The 21091-nt window shown below is 44.4% G+C and overlaps 2 protein-coding genes across 5 annotated transcripts in view; one reads left to right on the top strand and one right to left on the bottom strand.

The window, feature by feature from the left end:
* Positions 1-17465, bottom strand: part of ZFAND3 (zinc finger AN1-type containing 3) — a 155056-nt gene extending 137591 nt beyond the window's left edge. For 2 of the 4 annotated variants that reach the window (XM_085858363.1, XM_085858365.1), the window contains exons 1-2: positions 17151-17465; positions 14141-14181 (exon numbers count right to left, since the gene is read on the bottom strand). In XM_085858363.1, coding sequence (XP_085714489.1) covers positions 14141-14181; positions 17151-17206 — 97 coding nt within the window. In that variant the 5' untranslated portion in view covers positions 17207-17465. The remainder of the gene's footprint in view (positions 1-14140; positions 14182-17150) is intronic. The other 2 variants (XM_085858366.1, XM_085858364.1) reach the window with 2 other exon arrangements.
* A 185-nt stretch (positions 17466-17650) lies between these two features.
* Positions 17651-21091, top strand: part of MDGA1 (MAM domain containing glycosylphosphatidylinositol anchor 1) — a 369996-nt gene continuing 366555 nt past the window's right edge. Inside the window, exon 1 of the mRNA XM_085858359.1 lies at positions 17651-17857. Coding sequence (XP_085714485.1) covers positions 17783-17857 — 75 coding nt within the window. The 5' untranslated portion in view covers positions 17651-17782. The remainder of the gene's footprint in view (positions 17858-21091) is intronic.

Raw genomic sequence — 21091 nt, 5'->3', positions numbered from 1 at the left:
TGCTGCTTTTTCAACCATTGTGCAAATTCGTAAACTTTGCAGTATATTTATCCTATTTCTCACCATGGTTACCTTCAGTGTCTCCAAACATTGTATCCTCTTGTTACCTGTTGTGTACAAATCAAACAAGTAGGTTTTCCATTCACTTCCACAAAGAAAATATGAATTTCTCCATTTTTTCTTGAATCACACGACACTATCCATTTTCCTCTTCTTGGATAAAGATGACTTCTTTTTTTCACCAAGAGAAAATCTGTATGGTCCACATCCACACTTAAGATCAGTTCACTCTTACATGGACCAAGAGACCAGGGTATAAGGTATGGCGATATGCCATATATAGGCTTTTGCTGGACTTGTACTGGCAAAAAAATAATCATAATAGCAATTAAAAAAAAAAAAACACCCTGGTCAACTACTTGCCGACCAACACCAATGTCAGGTGTGCCACCATCTTAAATAGGCAAGTGCATTGTGGGATATATTGTGCAACATTGAAAGGCTATATTTTTTTATTGTGATAAACAATTATCTCAACAGAAGAATGAAAGTTGAGATAAAATACATTAGCTTGCTTTTAACACCTTTAATCTAATAACAAACTTCAAAAATATACAAAAACTGGAAGGGCACTCGGTCGAGTGCATACCTCCGCCACGTAATGGCTGATCCACAAGAAAAAATATCGGGCCCAATACGTTTTTGAAACATCATGCTATACAGTACTATATCGTTTTTGGCCCAACCTCTCAATGGTGAAGAATCACTTTAGAAATTAAATAATTCTCGTATCCAGATCCGGATCTTCACCAAAATCGAATCAATTTCTCCTTGCGACACACCCAACATGTCCACCAAGTTTCGTCCGAATCCGTCCACAACTTTTTTGAGATATTGTGCTGTGGGTGTATCATTTGTATCCCGATCTCTCAATGGTGAAGAATCACTGAAAAAAATCCAGTAGTCGAATCCGGATCTTCACCAAAATCTAACCAATTCTTCCTAGTCACACATCAATCCTGTCCACAAACAAACAGACCGCCAAACAGAGACAGAAAGGGGTGAAAACATAACCTCCTTCACCTTCGGTGGCAGAGGTAAAAAGAGCAATCAGAGATTGCAGACCCTCATCAGGACTTGTTTTGTGTGGCATTTGTGCACTGGTGCGTTATGTAATTAAGAGCCATAATTAGAACTGCCACTGTATAACTGCTGGCAGTGATGACCGTGTACAAAGACATCCCACTTTGATTGGACACCTGACCCATGATGTTTTTTTATTGTTAGTCAATTGAATTTAGAATGGAAATAACATATATTCAATTCAAATCAAATGGAAGACCAAATAGGTACAGTCCTGCATTGGAGTAATCAGAAGGAACCTGAACAAGCAAAAAGCAAAGATTAAGTCATCAGGAGGAACCTGGATAGGATTCACATTTCAGCTGCTACTCCTCTACCCCCAAACCCATCTAGGCACAGCCACGTGAGCCACGCCTTACGAGATAGAATAAAAATATAACCCAGATCAAAAAAAATCAAATAATTCTGGTTGTCAGACTATGTGGCCGATCAAGTTGAAAATTAAAACATGTATTCCCCATCACGACTAAATCATAATTGTTAAGTTTCATGTCGATTGATGAAGCCGTTCCAGAGAATACATGATTTAGTATTTTTCTTCAATCCAACATAGCTGCCAAACCATGTGACCTATCAATTATTATTTAATAAATAGCAGACTGGAGGCGAGCGGACAGACAAACAAACACGCAAACAAATGGAGGGATCAACATACTTGTCAAAAAAAAAAATTTTGACAAATAATAAACTAGAACGGGCACTCAGTAGAGCGCATACCTTCGCCAACGCTACATTTTGCCCCCCCCCAGAAACCGTTGATTGTGAGGGTATTTAATCCCATACCACATCTGCCATCTCATATGTGTTATGATGGCTTAAAAACAATAAATTTCCTGCTGTTTGACACTGATTCACGTACATTGTACAATTTCTGTATGAACTCCCTGACCTTTTTGGGTGTCGGTGTCAAGTCAATTTGGTGACAACTAGTCATATTATAAGAAATAAGTTCAGTGACACCCCCCCCCCCCAATGCTTTAAACTCACCAATAAAGTCACTGTCAAATATTACACATCACAGGATAGGGAATTGAATTCTAAACATTATGAATCTACTTACATGCAAATTGTATAAGAATTGACCGCGTTATGATAATAAAGGTCGTTGACCCCCATGACCTTTGACCCAAACCGCTAACAAAGGTAATGACGCCATTGTGTCATATCGTATATCACAAGATTGGGCATTGAATTCACAAAATTTTGGCATTGGTTGCATGCAAAATTGGAAAAAAAAAAAAAAAAAAAAAAGACCACACTATGGCAAAATGACGATTTTGACCTTTTCATGACCTCGACCTTGACCTTTGTACTCTTAATTTTGTAATTGGTATTAGAGTGTGGGGAACAGAAGAGTCAACATTTTGGTGTTAGTTTCATGCAAATCGGATAAGAATTGACCGTGTTATGACTAAAACCGCACATTTTGCAATGTCGTGATCCCCCCTGACCTTTGACTCCCAACCGCTAATAAGGATTATTACGTCATTGTGTCATGTCACACATCACAAGATGGGGCATTGAATTCTGAACATTTTGGCATTAGTTGCATGCAAATTGGATAAAAATTGACCGCGATATGGTAAAAAGACGATTTTGACCTTTTCATGACCTTGACCTTTGAACCGATCGCTCCCAAAATCTAATCAAATGGTCCTCGGATAATAACCAATCATCCCACCAAATTTGCTGCGATTCAGTTCAATACTTTTGGAGTTATGCGAATAACAAACAAACAAACAAACACATATTCACAAATAAATAAATAAATAAATAAATAAATAAATACACAGCGATCAAAACATAACCTTCGCAACAAAGTTTGTGAAGGTAATTAAAAATCTCTTATAGAGTGACAACTTGGAAAAACAACACAAAGTAGAATGCCACTCGGTCGAGCGCATATCTCTGCCAGGTTGAACAGTTCATGTTTTGTATCCCACTGATGGGCTGGATCTGAACCAAAATCCAATCCGCTTGTTCTCGTCACCTATCCAACTCATCCACCTTGTTTTGTCATAACTTTTTGAGATAGTGATACATTTAGTTTTTGGTGCTATCAATTTCAGAAATTAGGCCTGTATTGACCTTTTGACCTTAAAATTAATTGGTATTTGAATTCCGTGACCTGACATGAAAATGCGCTTCAAATTTCAAGTAAATCAGGTGAAAATTGAGGATTTTAGAAAATTTGGGCCAAATTGCTCTTTTGGCCTATATTTACCTCAAAATTAACAGGTGGTTGAATTCAGCGACCGAATTTGCAAATGCTCTTCAAATTTCAAGTGAATTGGATTAAAATTGAGGATTTTAGCAATTTGGCCTATGTTGACCTTTTAGTCTATGTTGACCACAAAAATAGGTGGTTGACTTCCAGTGACCTGATATGAAAAATCTTTTCAAATTTCAAGTTAATCAGATGAAAATTGAGGATTTTAGAAAATTTGGCCCAAATTGGCCTTTTGACCCATGTTGTCGTCAAAATAGGTGGTTGAATTCAGCGACCTGGTGTGCAAATGGTCTTCAAATTTCAAGTCAATCGGATGAAAATTGACAATTTTAGAAACAATTTAAATTTTTTGCCGATTTTAGGTTGACCTTTTGGCCTACGTTGGCCTTTTGACCTAAGATAACCTCAAAAGTAATCAGTGGTTAAATTCACTGACCTGATAACGCAAATTCTGTTCAAATTTCTTGTCACTCAGATGAAATTTGAGGATTTTAGAAAATTTTGCTCAAATTGGGCTGTGTAGACCTTTTGGTTGACCAAATTTTACGAAATTGCAATGCAGGACCGTCGCATGTTCGGTGACATTAATCTCTAAAAATTTCAGAAAGATCGGTTGAGCAGTTTGGGCTGCAAGTGAGCAGACACGGACGGACGGACGGACGGACGGACGGACGGACACACACACACACACACACACACACACACACACACACACACACACACACACACACACACACACACACACACACACACACACACACACACACACACACACACACACACACACACACACACACACACACACACACACACACACACACACACACACACACACACACACACACCAAAATTTTTTTTTGCCAAGTAATAATAATAATGCCACCAACTTGTCAGGATGCATTTCAAGTCACAAGGAAGAAAGCATTTTGTAGCAGGCTTAGTATAGACAACATATGGAATATGGTGAGAGCAAGCATTTTGGAATTAAGTTGGACAAAGGAAATTTTTTTTGAAGTTGGACAAAGGAAAAGGCCAGTTGGCTTTTTGGGTTAAATTGCTCTCAGCATGACCATCTCAGAACCCAAAATCCTGATTGTGCAACACAGGTTCAACTTTACTCTTCTCCAAGCCTTTTGCTAGAACAGAAACAAGGAAATTGCTGCAATGCATATCTAATGTCAAAACGTCAGCATTATGAAGCGAAGGTGGTTGAGTAGGCGATCAAACCCAAAAACCACATCACTCGGAGGCAAGCATGCACTTGAAAAGAACAGTCTGAATTTTAAATTTAGGTAATTTTTCAATATTTCAGCTCAGAGACATGCTGAATGATGGGGATTAAAAATAAAAACCCTCACCTGGTACGATAATTTAGACAATAACTTCTAAAGGTAGGTGTGCAAACTCAGCATTTTGAAGCATCTTGTTTTTCCATCAGGAGTGGAAGGTAGTTTTAATAGATAACTATTTCTACTATCCTTTGCTATATTTCTTGAATGCACCATTTTACCAACACAAAGAAACACACATATACACACACACAATTCAATACATATTTGACAAAGATATAGGTTGGACTTTACAGAAATAAATAAGAACAGCATTTAACAACGCTGAGCCTCGTCAGAATACAAGTCGAGATTACAGTTCATCTTTAGGGTCTGTGTGCGCGCGTCTGTGCGCGCGTGTGCGCGCGCGTGTGTGTGCACGCGTCTGTGCGTGCGTGCGTGCGTGTCTGCGTGCGTGCGTGTCTCCGTGCGTGCGTGCGTGTCTCCGTGCGTGCGTGCGTGTCTCCGTGCGTGCGTGCGTGTCTCCGTGCGTGCGTGCGTGTCTCCGTGCGTGCGTGCGTGTCTCCGTGCGTGCGTGCGTGTCTCCGTGCGTGCGTGCGTGTCTGCGTGCGTGCGTGTCTCCGTGCGTGCGTGCGTGTCTCCGTGCGTGCGTGCGTGTCTCCGTGCGTGCGTGCGTGTCTCCGTGCGTGCGTGCGTGTCTCCGTGCGTGTCTCCGTGCGTGCGTGCGTGTCTCCGTGCGTGCGTGCGTGCGTGTCTCCGTGCGTGCGTGCGTGCGTGTCTCCGTGCGTGCGTGCGTGCGTGTCTCCGTGCGTGCGTGCGTGCGTGTCTCTGTGCGTGCGTGCGTGTCTCTGTGCGTGCGTGCGTGTCTCTGTGCGTGCGTGCGTGTCTCTGTGCGTGCGTGCGTGTCTCTGTGCGTGCGTGCGTGTCTCTGTGCGTGCGTGCGTGTCTCTGTGCGTGCGTGCGTGTCTCTGTGCGTGCGTGTCTCTGTGCGTGTCTGTGTGTGTGTGTGTGTGTGTGTGTGTGTTCGCTGTTTTTCGACAAACACTGGTCCGATCTAATTGAAACTTGCCAGGTATATTGCTGGGGACCTGAGTATGTGCCTTTTCAAGGTTTGATATTAATCGGACAAGTGGTTCCCAAGTTATGGCCATTTATTTACCAAACCAATGACAGGATACGTTGCTGCGTACGCGTGGCCAATGGGGAAAGGGCACCATTTAGTTACCAATGACAGGACACGTTGCTGCGTAGGCATGGTCGTTGGCGAAGAGATCCTCAGCAGAGTTCCCCATTACAGGTTACAACGTACGGACTTCCGGATAGTGATGACTTGCTGTATTCTCATAATTTATCGATTTCTTATGCGCATTTATAGATAAACACAATGCCCTAATCCAGTCGTCGTTTACGAGAGCGAAGGAACGACCTGTGTGGTTGTTTGAAAGGTTTTTTTATTTTGTATTTTGCACGTACGGGCACGCGAGAGCGAAGGAACGGCCTGTGTGGTTGTTGTTTCTGGCACGCGGTTTGAAAGTTTTTTTGTTTTTTTTGCATGTACGGCCACGCACTAGTATAGAAAATGAAATCAGAATCACTGCATTCAAATTAACAGAAGATGGAGAAATGCTGAGAAGTGCTATGAAGAAGTGTCAGGCGCAGACTATGGGACACATCATGAACTCCATGTGGCAAAACTACGACTCAAACTGAGAGTGGTTAATTTAACTAATAAAAAGACCTGACCAAATAAAACCTATCTAACCAACATGCAAATAAGGTTTAAAAAAAAGTTTTGCAGAGCTGGACTTGGTGACAATGCCAGACAAATTGTGGAAAGAGGATGAAGACAATGTAAAAGAAGAGGCCAAAAAGAACATCCCAAAAGCAATCAGAAAGAAAAATGTTAAATGACTCTCAGAAGAGGCAATAGATATCGCAGACAGAATAAGAAATATGAAAACCAAAGGCACATCAAGAGGACATGAAGCAACTAAATGCAGATTTTCAATGACAAGCTAGGAAAGATGAAGATAAATATTTCAGAGGCATGCACGGAGATAGAACATGACACAAAGCAGGAAAAACGACACGTTTAAAAAAAAAAAAAAAGATCAGAGAGATCACAGGATAGTTTAGGTCTCGGATTGGGGTCCTTAAGAGTAGAACATGAAAAGATCTGACAGAAGAAACACTGGTGAAAGAGAGATGGAAGGACTGTGCCAAAATTCTATACAAATGAGATCGCAATATGATGGCAACCTTAGGAGAAAGAGAAGATGAGCAAAAACAAATAGTGACGTAATGTGAGGTACAGTAGCCTGAAAAAGCATTCATTCACCACTCTCCAAAGTTCACATTTTGATGCCGCCTGAGCTTTTTTCATGATGCTTTCAAATCAAACGTTATATATACATATATACATAACAGCTTGTATAAGCCTCGTTGATGTTGATCTATAGGCACAGAGAGAAATGAACCAAATATGTTGATGAGTAGTTACAGCCTGATCCCATATCAGTAATATTCATCAGCGAATACTACTTCAGATTAAAACATTCATCAAATAGCCATATTTTAGACAAAATGATAACAGACAGAATGACTTACCGTTGGAATACGTTGAGGCAGTTCTTTCAAGATGGCCGCCAAATCACATGACATCATCCACGGAGTAAATATCGCATAAATTATGAAAATTCAGACCTAACTCAACACCGTCCAACAGAAATCCTTTTGACAAATATATTTTCAAATTTTCTGCTTCATGTCCATTATTACGTGGAATTACCCTGAAGCTACCCCACTTATCTCGGGAGTTTTAAGGTGCAACTCACATGGTCAACCAACAAGGCAAACATGAAGACGAAGGAGCTTTCCAAAGAAGTCAGACAAAGTGGTGGAGAACCACCATTCAGGAGAGGGTTATAAGAAGATTTCAGTCACTCATTATCCCTTTGAATACAGTGAAATCCATCATTAAGAAGTGGAAGACGTACAGGGTGTTCCAAAAAGACTGACAACTTTAGTTGTTCATACATTTAGAACCACAAATGATACGATATACTTTGGTTTATTTGATACGTTTTGTGTAAACCATCAATACACTTCATGAGAGCTCCATTTGTCACATGCAGGACATCAAGGAGGTACATGAGTTCCTGCCATGTTTGGCTCAGCATGCATACAGCTGTGATCTGAGAACAAAGATTTGCCAGTCGCCGACTGGGAATCCTCCGTCGTGCAAAGTCCTTCCTCGACCCACCTGAGCTCCTGACCACTTTCAAAGCTTTTGTCCGCAGCCTGATGGAGTACTGCTCTCCCCTCTGGGCTGGTGCTCCTGCCTCCCACCTTTCTCGGCTTCACGCTGTAGAAACCAAGGTATATCGGATCATTGGCATCTCCCGCAATGAGGCCGAGTCTTTGGGCCTCTCACTCAATCACCACAGGTTGGTCGGTGGTCTTTCTGTCTTCTACCGTCTCCTCTCCAGTCTCGCCCCCCCTGCTCTCTCTGCAATTTGTCCCCACCACATTTCCGCAGGGCGCTCAAGGTCCGCCAACAACCCCCTTCTGGTAAAACTACCAAAATCACGAATCACTGCTCACCTTCACTCTTTCATTCCTCTTTTTTCCCACCTTTGGAATAAACTCCCACACTATCTTCAATCCCATTCTTCCCCTCCAGACCTTCAAAACAGCTGTTCACCAACACCTCTTATCATCCCCCATCCAAATCCTCGATCTTTTCTACCCCCGATAATCCACCCAAGCCCACCTCCTTCAAATTCCCTGCTTTCCTTCTTGAAAGTCCCTGTAATGTCCATCTTGTATTCCCCATGTTCCCCATCCCATCCCTCCCACAGATCTCCTAATGTCTCTGTTCCCCACTGTTTTGTCCTTCCCACTCCCTCCCCTCCTGTCTCATGCCCCCCTTGATGTGCGTTAGCTCTCATACGAGCCTCGACAAGGTATACAAAAAAAACAAACAAAAAAAAAGATCCTGCAGATTTGCCACCAGGGTGTTGAAGACAACATCTTTGACAAACCCCCACAGGAAAAAAATAAGGGGGGGTTGGGTTATGTCTAGTGATTGTGGGGACCAGATGGTTGGTCCGTCTCGGCAAATCCAGGAACCTGGAAATTTTTCATTCAGGATGGCTCGAACCTCTAAGGCCCAATGAAGGGGAGCGCCTTCCTGTTGATAAAACGTTATCGGATTGCATGTCTTCAATCTGTGAGAAGGGGAATCCTTCCAACATGTTCATGCAAATTGTTGAACTAACCCTAACCCTAACCCTAACCCCAACAGCTGTATCCTACGCAAAGAAAAACAGACCACCAAATGGTCAGGAGAAGGCCACACCACACATTGACCTGTGGACTATTGCTTATGTGTTCAATGATCACGTGGGGGGTTTCAGAGTCCCAGATCCTCACATTGTGCCAGTTGACCTTCCCCGATACATGAAAGCAAACTTCCTCTGTGAACATGAGCTTTTTCAGGAAATCTTCATCATCCTCTGTGCGACTGATCATTTCCAAGGCAAACATCTTACGCTTGGGTCTGTCATTTGGCTTGAGTTCCTGCAAAATCTGCACCTTATCGGCATAAAGCTTCAATCTTTTATGCAAAATCATGTGTACAGCGGTGGTTGGTAGTCCCAATTATCTGGATGCACGTTAAATTGATTTTCTGGGACTTGGTTGAAATGATCTAAGCACTAAATCAACGTCTGCTGCACTTGTGCTGGGTTGACCAGTAGCTTTCCGTTTGACAACTTCCAGTCTCCTTAAACCGCTTGTAACACTTTCTGATACCAGTCGGCGATGGCGGATTCCTTCCATACCTCGTAAGGAAATTATGCTGAACTTGCATGTGGGATCTCGTCTCAATGAACCATTTGACACACTAAGCTTTCTGCTGTGGAGTCTCCATTTTATTTGACATTAAACCACCAGACCTGAAAACAAAGAAAACTTTATGAGTTTCTGTTTTCTTATAAAACAAAGGGCATCATTGTATCATTTGTGGTATTAAATATATTAACAACCAGTGTTGTTCAGGTGTTTTTGGAACACCTTGAATCATACCAACCAGACTCTACCCAGATCAGGTCGTCCATCCAAACTCAGTAGCCAGGCAAGCAGGAAACTGGTTCGGGATGTCACTGTAAATCCAACAATGACTGAAAGATCTGCAAACATCTATGTCTGAGATGGGGGTCAGAGCTTAATGTTCATCAATGAATAATATCCCGTTCCCTTCACAAAGCTGGCCTCTATGGACTGGTGGCAAGAAAGAAGCCATTACTGAAAAAGGCGCATCTAAAAGCTCAAATAGAGTTTGTAAAAAAGCATCTTATTGATACTGCAGGCATGTGGAGAAAAGTTTTGTGGTCAAACAAAACAAAAATTGAACTTCTTGGACTAAATTCAAAGCATTACGTCTGGCACAAGCCTAACACTGCACATCACCCAGTCAACACCATCCCTACTATCAAGCCTGGTGGTGGCAGTATCCAGTTATGGGGCTGCTATTCATCAGCAGGGACTGGCAAGCATATCAGGATGGAAGGGACAATGGATGGTGCAAGGTACAGGAGAACCTTTGATGAAAACCTGCTTGAGTCAGCCATGAATATGAAACTGGATAAGAGATTCACATTTCAGCAGGACGATGATCCGAAGCACAAAGCTTAAGCCACACTGGAGTGGCTGAATAAGAAGAAAATAAATGTCCTTGCGTGGTCCAATTAAAGTTCTGACTTGAACCCAATTGATCATAAGATTGCAGCCCATCAACGATCCCCATCAAAATTGGCAGAACAAGAGCAATTTTCACGTGAAGAAAAGAAAGATTTAACCATCTCACTGTACAAATCTGGTAGAAACCTTCCTAAAAGACTCGGAGTAGTCATTGCTGCAAAAGGTGCTTCCACCAAGTATTGACCTAAGTGGTGGAATACCTTAACAACCAGTGAATTTTGATTTGTACATGATTTTGCAAGTATTCCTGACATGTAACCTCCTTCAGCTACAACAGGGTTTAGTTTGATCTCTTCAGTAATGAATAAAAAAAAGTTCATTTGGAAAAATTGTTTTGACATAATTCATCGAAATGCGGCATTATTGGACGGGGTTGAATACTTTTGCATAGAACATTGAAAGAGCTGGGAAATGGAAACAGCACCTCATGCTGATGAAATTCCAATCAAACTCTTTAATGTCGTTGGGGAAGAGGCAACCAATTTTAACAGGTACAAGTCTGGAGACTGCAATGGTTCACGAGCGGTATTTGACGATGTAGATCGTTTCAGAAGTCAAGGATGAGACAATGTGATCATTTTTGACCAAGTTATAAAAATAATCAACATGATGTGGTACGAGTGATGGGTTATTAGCTGCAAAATGTTTTAAAAACCCGGTTTCGTTCAACAACTTTAAAAATTTGACCTTTGCATAACCTTTAAAGATCACAAAACAATGTTGTGGACATTAAAATAAGGAAACAGGATACGTGCTATAGAGCTTATTGGAGTTAGTTCGTCGAAGAAGGTCGAAAACCCGGTTCGATTCCCACAACTATGAAAATTTGACCTTTGTGAACTTCAAAGGTCAAAGGTCAAGGATTATCACCTTTGGTGCAAAACTTCCTCTGGAACATTCCAGGAACAATATAATGTCATATAGGCTATATGGCATTTCGCACTCCTCGGATTATCCATACTTTGATGAAATCAGCGTAAAAACAAACTTGCAGGGGGCGCCACGGGCAAGGTGTTCGATATAGAGCAAAATGGTTTCAAGACTTTAGGTGGGGAATGACCTCAAGATTATGCATAAAAAAATATTGTCATCCTAGCTCTCAAAGTTTGGGAGGTTGTATGATTTTTACGTCAAAATTCGCAATTTTCTAAGTTCGTGACCTTGACCTTGGGACGAAAATTAAAAAAAAAAAAATTAAAAAAAATAAAAATCGAGCTCCATAGGGCTATGCAGGTGCCATTGAGCTAACAAAATACCGAAACCCCTGCCAAATTCGACAAACCCCCTCAGAGAAGATATAAATTGAAACCGGCTACCCCCTAAAAACACATGTTTTTTGGGGCGTGGCTCCGCCCATAATGGGTGCACCACGCCCATTCTCAGGAAAACACAACTGGATCATGATATAAACCTCCCACCCAAATGTTATCAGGATCGGATCAAAACCCACGGAGCTATGCTTGAGACAGACAGACAGACACACACCAATAACGAATATGGTGGTCACTTACTGACTCGTGAACCAATATCGGTGCACAGATCTGGCGCAGGATCATATGGCCTAAAACGTGGAAACAGTCAATCTACATACCATTGTCAAAGAAAGGTGATCCAAGAGAATGTCCAAATAACCGAACCATTTCCTCGATTTCACACGCGAGCAAGATATTGCTAAATATCATTCAACACAGATTAGAAGACTTCATCAAGCAGGTTTCAGAAGAGGAACATGTACTCGATATCAAATCACAAATATGAGGTGATTCATGAAAAAGTAAAGGAATATCAAAGGCAGGTGTATCACTGTTTTATCGATTTGAGCAAAGCCTTCAAACGGGTTGATCATGAATTGATGCGATTATGCTGAGCGAAATGGGGGTGGTGGAGTATCTGATATGTCCGATAAGAAGCCTGTACACTAAACAAGAAAATACAGTAAGAGCATTATGGAGACACAGAAGGATTTGGAAATGGAGAATGAGTCAGACAGGTCTGCATTCTCTCCCCTTGTTCAATCTGTATAATGAGTGCATCATGAGGAAATCAAACTTGGATGACGTAGAGGTTGGGGTCAGGATTGGAGGAAGATGTATCAACAATCTATAAAGTATGCTGATGATATCTCTCTGTTGGCAGAAAGTAAAGAGGTCTTGATGAAACTGCTACAAACAGTGAAGAAGGAAATTGAAAAGGCTTATCTTTATTTAAACCTTCAAAAAAACACAATACAAGAATCTTGTCAACTGAGAAGATTGAGGTGTTCAGATTGCGAGACGATCACGGGGAAATAGTGGAATGATTCGTCTTCTTGGGTTTTAAGATTGAAGTGAGTGGAGAATATGGAGAAGAAATTCATTGATGGTTAGCATTGGGGAGAACCCTAACCCCATATTCTCTGGAAAGACAAAGATGCGACAATACAACCAGGAGGAGGTTGGTGAATGCTCTGGTATTTCCAGTTGCAATGTATGGATGTGAGACATGAACAGTAAAAAAAAGAAAGAAAGGAAGATTGACAGTTTTGAAATGTGGTGTTGGAGACTAATGTTAAATATTTCACGGACTGCAACAAGAACTAGAACAGCACTTGGTAGAGCACATACCTCTGCCAGGCTGAATAGTTTACGATTTGTATCCCACCGATAGGCCGGACGGATCTGCATCCGGACCTAAACCAAAATCTAATGGGCTTGTTCTCATCACCTAACCAACTCATCCATCTATTTTTGTCATAATCCGTTCACAACTTTTCTGAAATATTGTGCTATACTTCTCATCGTTTTCGGTCCTATTTCTCAATTATGAAGAATCATTAAAAAATTTTTTTTAATAAAATTCTCGTTTCCGGATCCAGATGTTGACCAAAATCTAATCAATTTGTCCTCGTCACACACCCAATCTGTCCAAGTTTCATCTGAATTCATCCATAACTTTTTGATGCATCCTGCTCGAAGACAAATGAACAAACAAACAAACAAACAAACAAACAAACAGGGGTGAAAACATAACCTCCATCCACTTTCGGTGATGGAGGTAACAGACAAATCAGTGCTTGAAGAAATGAACCCACCAAGTAGATGAGAAGCACTGATGCAAAAACAGAAACTGTCATACTCTGGACACATCATGCGAGATTATATGCAGAAAAAAACATCTGAGAATGAATAGTCTATATTGAAGTAGATCTGTATGTAGACATCTCGACACAGACAAAGTTCAAAAGCATAACTTGTCCCTTCATTTAAAAAGTCAGAGGTACATGCCTCCATCATGGGTTTATAGTACAGTTTGGGCAACGACATGACAACACATTCAAGATGGCTCCAAGACTTGCAAAATGACAGTTGGAAGATAAAGTAGGGGCCAGTAAGAACACAGATCACGGCAGAGCGAAATAAATCGCTCAAAGAATGCCATCAGCACAAGATGCACCTCCTTGCAACATTCGTTGACCCAAACCAACACTTTCCAAACATTCCCCAAAAGATTAAATTGTTTAAAAGTGTCATTTTTTGATCAAGCTTAAATTGTGGATGACTTCCCCAAAGTTGATGGACATGTTTACCCAAGTGGAATTCTGGCCTGGTGTTTAACATATTAACCAAGCGAGGAGGCAGAGAAATAAAATGAGCATTTGGCATGTTGTGAACAATAACAACAAAAAAGTATAAATAAATAAATAAATAACAAAAAATAAACAATGCTCAGAACTCACCAGCGTAGCACTTGGAACACATGTTCATGGTCTCAGTCGAGCTGAGAAAAGACATGTGAGATGTGAGTTAAGATAATAAAATTATATAATTACAGAACAGTGCATGGAAGTTGGAATTAAGCAATGAACGGTGGAGAGGGAAGAACGTAAGGGATGGAACCGAGGTTTCACGGAGAGGGAATAGGAAAGTTTTATTATTTTTGGCCCCTCTTCGTCCAAGTTTCATCTCATATGGATTCCAGGTTGAGAACATTTTAAAGCACCCTTGTACATAATACACACAACCGGTGCAACACAACTTGGCTTACAAGACGGATAGCAGAGCCTGCAGGTAGTTCAAACAACAATAATATAATATCTTGCAAACAAATCACATGATCATTATGGCTTACGTTCGAGATGTTGAAACTTTTTTGATCCTAAGATCTAAAACGTATACCTCGACTTTGTTCCAAATGAATGGTTGAGCCTCCATATAGTGGGATGGTGGAGAGGTGGCAAGTGACCCCTACCTATCCTAACTTTAGCTCGATTCCCGACCAGACTATAAACAGTCGGATTTGGTGCTTCGCAGACAGGGCGTCGCATCACAAAGTGTGCCACCGTCTTTCGGATGGACCGTGAGCTGGGTAGCTCCTCTGCGAGCAATATTTTGTGGACGTTAACTATTCCAGAGTATTTCGCAAAGGGTTGTAGTTCATGAACTGGTCATCATTTGCGTTACAGGGTCAAATTTATCAATTTTTCAGTGTTGATAGACATCACCAAGCCACATGCACTTGTGTGAAAGAAATTAGCAAAAAACACTAATTAACGGCGAATATGGTATTTTTAATTATGAACTTTAATGGATAATGCATTACAAGGAAAACACATTTTCGCGTTTATCGCGAATTCACCCTGAGTAAATTGGATGTGGATCAGTTATCCTTTGGCCGTTTTGGACAATTGAAGTGCCAAATTAATCCTGAGAATCTGCTAGATACATAACGATGTAAAGATATTTACGAGATCTCTTTTAGGAGTTTGTACATATTGGTCAGGGTTTGCTGAATAAAAACGAGTTGAATAATTTAATCAATTTTGCATCATGCAACAACAATTCCCAAGTGTTACTCACCTAAAAAAATAACAAAATAGATTAGATAAAAGCTTATTGATTGAAATAAATTCAGTTTATTCCAAATCTGACTCGCCACATCCACCACATCTGCCGCCTCCGCCTGTTTACTCCACCCCTGACTTGTATCACTTATTTGCCTGCTACACAAAAACTATTGCATATTTTTAACCTCCACTATCAAAGATGGACGGAGGTTACTGTTTTCACTCCTATCTGTTTGTTTGTTTGTTTGTGAACAGTATTACGGAAAAACTCCTGGACGGATTTCGACGAAACTTGGTGGGGGGATTAGGTATGGTCCAAGGATCATGCCATTAGATTTTGGACTTGATCCAAAGTTCAATATGGCCGCTATGGCGGCCATTTTGAAAAAATATTTAAATTTTGTTTTTGCATTTCTACATGTTTTAAGTGATTTCCAACCAAAAAAAAAATTTTGCAACTTTTTTTTCAAAAATATTTCGATTTTTTGGGCATTTCTACATGCGCGTCGATCTAGTTTAGTTTATTCAATCGTGGTTCAGTAGAGTGTGATCCGTTTTGACCTACAATGAATAGGATATCAGGTTCACTTAAGTGACCCAGCAGTATTGGCGGCGGAGGTTTTGCACTCTACCGAGTGCTACCCCTCTAGTTTATTTCTCTTTTTTTCCCACATTAAACGAGACAAAATTAACTTTCTTCTCATTCTAAGATATCTAGATATCTGTGGTTTTTCTGGTCTGTAGTCAAAGTCGAAAGTGGATGTCTTGAAAAACATGTAACAACTCCGCCTTTTTAGGGTGACCAGTTCATGAACTACGACCAAAGACGAGGGTGAGTTATCACCAGCACCCTTAACAAATTCCCAATTCCCACCCTAACTAGCACTGTGAAGGTAAAGGCAAACTACCAAATGTAGCCCTTACCCTGGCAACACCGAACCTTCAAGGCAGAGATGGACAGACAGACAGACAGAGACAAGTTGAGCCTCCATTTCAAACACACAGAGGGTTTCAACTTCACTCAAGTGTTTACAAAGAATCATATGAACTGCAAGCCTGGTGTTGGCTCAGTGGTTGGGGTGGTGGCTTGGGATCCCAGGGTCCAGAGTTCAAGCCCCGTCGGCCGCTGAATTAATACACAAGGGGGTCGACTCAGTCCGTCATCCTTCCGAGGTCGGCGAAATGAGTACCAGTTCCAGTGTGTGTGCCGGTAGAGGTGCACTGCATCAGCGACACAGTCGCGCTTCAAGAAATGATAGCTACCCCGGCAGCTAAGCTGCCATACGACCACCACCAATATGAACTGCAAGATCAAGCAACCCATGATGCTCGATACAAAGGGCACAAGGAGTCAAAAAGGTCATCCCATGTAACGTACCACAATGCCTCGGTGGCGACTTACAAGCTCGACCTTCGACAACAAGGCACATCATCTACTGACTATGCAACGTGAAGATGGAAGGCACAGCTTTGCTCGCTTCCATCATTATCAGTTGATTGTCGTTGCTTAGTAACCAATCACCTATCCCCCATCAATCAAGCCACAAGTCGAGTCCAACGTGTGCAGTGTGGAAATAAAACGAGGAATCTGGACGAGGAGATACACCTCGAAGGAGGAGGAGGTACCGTCGTCTTGTGGGCACGAATGGATATTTGGAGCCTGATGAGCGTGTTCATGACGATGGGCATGAAGGGAAGGAAGTTGTGATGAAGAAAGGAGGAGGAGGAGGAGGAGGAGGAGGAGGAGTGGAAGAAGAAGGAGGAGGAGGAGGAGGAGGAGGAGGAGGAGGAGGAGGAGGAGGAGGAGGAGGAGGAGGACACAGTCAAACGTTCGCACGCACAACCGGACACGGATTAGAGACACAAGGCGGAAGGGATAGAACAGGCCGTAGGCCTCTCGCACCCGAAGAAGCCGCAGGAACATCGAGGCGGACAGCATTCGCTGCCCGCATCTCCCATGGCCAGTGAAAGACCGCAGCTGGTCCAGCGGAAAGATCACTCGAGCGTACGAAAAGTCCTGAGTTCCGGCCGAGCAGCCACGACACCCCTGGCACAACCTGGGGATTGAGGAAGAGAAGCGATGGAGGCCTCGGGGCGGCGCTTTAAACAGCTGGTGGAGGAGGAGGAGGACGAGGAGAGGAGAGTTCGAGGAAGGAGGGAGGAGAAAGGATGAAGGGAGGAGTTTCGAGTATGGAGCGGAAGAGGTGTCCAAATGGAGGATGGGAATCGAGAGAAGAAAAAAAATGTTCCAAAGGGGGAGAAAGGTGAGATGAGATCGATGGAGCGAGTTTCATCTGGAATAATAAAGATTGGAAGAAGAAGAAGAAGAATAAAAAGAAGAAGAAGAAGAAGAAGAAGCAGAAGAAGAAGAAGAAGAAGAAGAAGAAGAATTGTGAAACAGACAATGAGTTTTTTTTTCCTGGCAAGAAATTGAGAGTTTAACGGGAGGGCGTGGTCGCGTGGATGAAGCAAGGTGAGTGATTGGGTGGGATGGGAGAGGAGCGGTAAAAGAAGAAGAAGAAGAAGAAGAAGAAGATGATTAAGACGAGAGGAGGAATCTGGGCAATGTTTCCTCAGAGAGAAAAGGAAAAGAAGAGGAGCGAGAGGATTGTGAGTTGTTTTATTAATTACAGCATCTGTGTGGACTGTAATTACATATTATCGTCTACACACTGTTTGCTGAGTGTAATTTACCGGATTGTTTTCAATGAAATGAGTAATTGTTGCTCTGAATTATTATTGGTCCTCAAATGTTTTCACTCAAGAGTAGAAAAATATGATTGGTCGATTTGAAGTAGTTTTGACAAAAAATACGAATTAAAAGATTAGAGACGGTGTTGTGAAAATTGGATGTTTAACTTAAACATTTTAAAAACTCAATAATAAGTACAATAATTGTTATTCGTATTGATTAAATAGCAATGGGGTTTCCAGAACCAACAGTAAAACTATACAGCGATCATCTCCACCCCCACCACAACCAGGCCCCACGACACCACACTCCACACTCCAATTATGCTCCCACCTCACCCCACCACAACCAGCCCCCACGACACCACACTCCACCCCACCACAACCAGCCCCCACGACACCACACTCCACCCCACCACAACCAGCCCCCACGACACCACACTCCACCCCACCACAACCAGGCCCCACGACATCACACTCCACCCCCACCACAACCAGGCCCCACGACACCACACTCCACACTCCAATTATGCTCCCACCTCACCCCACCACACCACACTAGAACAAAGCCTCCACGACACCACACTCCACACTCCAATTATGCTCCCACCTCACCCCACCACAACCAGCCCCCACGACACCACACTCCACCCCACCACAACCAGGCCCACGACACCACACCCCACCCCCACCACAACCAGGCCCCATGACACCACACTCCACCCCCACCACACCCAGCCCCAACGACACCACACTCCACCCCACCACAACCAGGCCCCACGACACCACACTCCACCACACCACAACCAGGCCCCACGACACCACACTCCACCCCACCACAACCAGGCCCCACGACATCACACTCCACCCCCACCACAAGCAGGCCCCACGACATCACACTCCACCCCCACTCCAATCATGCTCCCACCCCACACCACTACAACCAAGCCCCCAATGCACCATCGACCCCAACCAAGCCCCCAATGCACCATCGACCCCAACCAAGCCCCCATGCCACCATCGACCCCAACCAAGCCCCCATACCACTATCGACCCCAACCAAGACCCCATGCCACCATCGACCCCAACCAAGCCACCATCGACCAAAACCAAGCCCCCATGCCACCATCGACCCAAACAAAGCCCCCATGCCACCATCCACCCAAACAAAGCCCCCATGCCACCATCCACCCAAACCAAGCCCCCATGCCACCATCAACCCAAACCAAGCCCCCATGCCACCATCGACCCAAACCACGCCCCCATGCCACCATCGTCCCAAACCAAGCCCCCACGCCACCATCCCCTCAAACTAAGCCCCCATGCCACCATCGACCCAAACCAAGCCCCCATGCCACCATCCACCCAAACCAAGCCACCATCCACCCAAACCAAGCCACCATCGACCCAAACCAAGCCCCCATGCCACCATCGACCCCAACCAAGCCCCCATGCCACCATTGACCCCAACCAAGCCCCCATACCACCATCGACCCCAACCAAGACCCCATGCCACCATCAACCCAAACCAAGCCCCCATGCCACCATCCACCCAAACCAAGCCCCCATGCCACCATCCACCCAAACCAAGCCCCCATGCCACCATCGACCCAAACCAAACCCTCATGCCACCATCGACCCAAACCAAGCCACCATCCACCCAAACCAAGCCCCCATGCCACCATCCACCCAAACCAAGCCCCCATGCCACCATCGACCCTAACCAAGCCCCCATGCCACCATCGACCCCAACCAAGCCCCCATGCCACCATCGACCACAGCCAAGCCCCCATGCCACTATCGACCCCAACCAAGCCCCCATGCCACCATTGACCCCAACCAAGCCTCCATGCCACCATCTACCCTAACCAAGCCCCCCATGCTACCATCGACTCCAACCAAGCCCCCCATGCTACCATCGACTCCAACCAAGCCCCCCATGCTACCATCGACCCCAACCAAGCCCCTATGCCACCATCAACCCAAACCAAACCCCCATGCCACCATCGACACCAACCAAGCCGCCATCGACCCAAACCAAGCCCCCATGCCACCATCGACCCAAACCAAGCCCCCATGCCACCATCGACACAAACAAAGCCCCCATGCCACCATCGACACAAACGAAGCCCACATGCCACCATCCACCCAAACTAAGTCCCCATGCCACCATCGACCCAAACCAAGCCACCATCGACCCAAACCAAGCCACCATCCACCCAAACCAAGCCCCCATGCCACCATCGACCCCAACCAAGCCCCCATGCCACCATTGACCCCAACCAAGCCCCCATGCCACCATTGACCCCAACCAAGCCCCCATGCCACCATTGACCCAAACCAAGCCCCCATGCCACCATCGACCCAACCCAACCCACCATCCACCCAAACCAAGCCCCCATGCCACCAACGACCCCAACCAAGCCCCCATACCACCATTGACCCCAACCAAGCCCCCATGCCACCATTGACCCAAACCAAGCCCCCATGCCACCATCGACCCAAACCAAGCCCCCATGCCACCATCGACCCAAACCAAGGCCCCATGCCACCATCGACCCAAACCAAGCCCCCATGCCACCATCCACCCAAACGAAGCCCCCATGCCACCATCGACCCAAACCAAACCCCCATGCCACCATCGACCCAAACCAAACCCTCATGCCACCATCGACCCAAACCAAGCCACCATCCACCCAAACCAAGCCCCCATGCCACCATCGACCCAAACCAAGCCCCCATGCCACCATCGACCCAAACCAAGCCCCCATGCCACCATCGACCACAACCAAGCCCCCATGCCACCATCGACCACAACCAAGCCCCCATGCCACCATCGACCACAACCAAGCCCCCATGCCACCATCGACCCCAACCAAGCCCCCATGCCACCATCGACCCCAACCAAGCCTCCATGCCACGATCTACCCCAACCAAGCCCCCATGCCACCATCGACCCCAACCAAGCCCCCATGCCACCATCGACCCCAACCAAGCCCCCATGCCACCATCGACCCCAACCAAGCCCCCATGCCACCATCGACCCCAACCAAGCCCCCCATGCCACCATCGACCCCAACCTAGCCCCCATGCTACCATCGACCCCAACCAAGCCCTCCAAGCTACCATCGACCCCAACCAAGCCCCCCATGC

The sequence above is a fragment of the Eptatretus burgeri genome, chromosome 15 (assembly GCF_056783735.1).
Source record: "Eptatretus burgeri isolate ZD-2024b chromosome 15, Ebu_testis_v1, whole genome shotgun sequence".
Classification (NCBI taxonomy): Eukaryota; Metazoa; Chordata; class Myxini; order Myxiniformes; family Myxinidae; genus Eptatretus; species Eptatretus burgeri.
This window is presented reverse-complemented; position numbering and strand designations above follow the sequence as displayed.